This window comes from Limulus polyphemus, unplaced genomic scaffold, assembly GCF_000517525.1.
Source record: "Limulus polyphemus unplaced genomic scaffold, Limulus_polyphemus-2.1.2 Scaffold2256, whole genome shotgun sequence".
Lineage (NCBI taxonomy): Eukaryota > Metazoa > Arthropoda > Merostomata > Xiphosura > Limulidae > Limulus > Limulus polyphemus.
The window spans coordinates 35,401-36,583 of NW_013667866.1; the positions used below are offsets into that span (position 1 = coordinate 35,401).

Below are 1,183 nucleotides of genomic sequence, written 5' to 3' on the forward strand. Positions count from 1 at the left end.
AAGGGCTCATAATGACCATCTATAATCCCTTTAAGGGCTCATAATAACAATCTATAGCGTCTTAAGGGTTCATAATAACAATCTATAGCGTCTTTAAGGGTTCATAATAACAATCTAATAATCTCTTTAAGGGTTCATAATGCCCATTATAACTTCTTTAAGGGTTCATAATAACAATCTAATAATCTCTTTAAGGACTCATAATGCCCAATATAACCTCTTTAAGGGTTCATAATAACAATCTAATAATCTCTTTAAGGGCTCATAATGCCCATTAAAACCTCTTTAGGGTTCATAATAACAATCTATAATCCCTTCGAGGATTCATAACTGCCTCGATATATGTTCCTCTCTCGGTGTATGGTAACACATATTGGAAAAGCTAATGTGAGGGTTTTCACTCTTAAGATTTTTCTGGAGTGGCCAGTTTTATGTTCCTCACTCGATGTATGGTAACACTTATTGGAAAAGCCAATTGTTTGTGAAATACCTCGATACAAATAAAATCATTTAAAATTATTCTAAACCCCAAGCTTACCATCGATTTACTTTGGAGCTTAGGCTTTTCGGCAGTCCTTTTCGTAAAGTCATCACCAGAATATATCGATGAAACTTTTGTTTGGCAATGTAAAAGCCACATTCTCCTCCTCTGCTGTATCTGGCAGCTATGGCAGATTTTATCGCTAGGGTATCACAAACAACAGCAAACTGTTCTTGTTTTACGAGATCAAGAACTTTATCTGAAACCAGCTTCGATAGCGGCAAGAAAGACTGACTTTCTTGTTCGACCATCTTTTGATAGATCCTTTTATGGAGCGGGTCTTTGTCGTACTAGAAAACACAAAGAAATTAGAAAACCTAAGTAATGTATGAAAATCAAAATATAAAAATTAATCGAAGAAAACCAATGCACTCTATCTTGTTTGGATAAATATAAAATATAAATATAAAAAACGGTTGCTCTTGTGCTTCGATTAAATATTCAAGTTTTTAATTTAAGTTTTAGTATTGTTGCGTCAGCGAGTCACATGACTACTGTGACGCAACGTTTCTAGAACTATCATGTATTTTGGCGAATGCTCTAGTATTTGCTAGATAGGGTAGGCTGGTATATAAAAGAGGGGAATGTAATGTGTGTGTGGGTAGATAGTGAGTAATTGAACTGCAGTCAGAAGTATTATTG

The 1,183-nt window shown here is 34.7% G+C and overlaps 1 protein-coding gene across 1 annotated transcript in view; it reads right to left on the minus strand.

Annotated features, from left to right (window-relative positions):
- LOC111087522 (ionotropic receptor 93a-like) overlaps window positions 1-1,183 on the minus strand; it is a 10,156-nt gene that overhangs the window by 3,570 nt on the left and 5,403 nt on the right. The window contains exon 5 of the mRNA XM_022394433.1: window positions 539-831. Within this exon, the coding sequence (XP_022250141.1) occupies window positions 539-831 (293 nt within the window). The remainder of the gene's footprint in view (window positions 1-538; window positions 832-1,183) is intronic.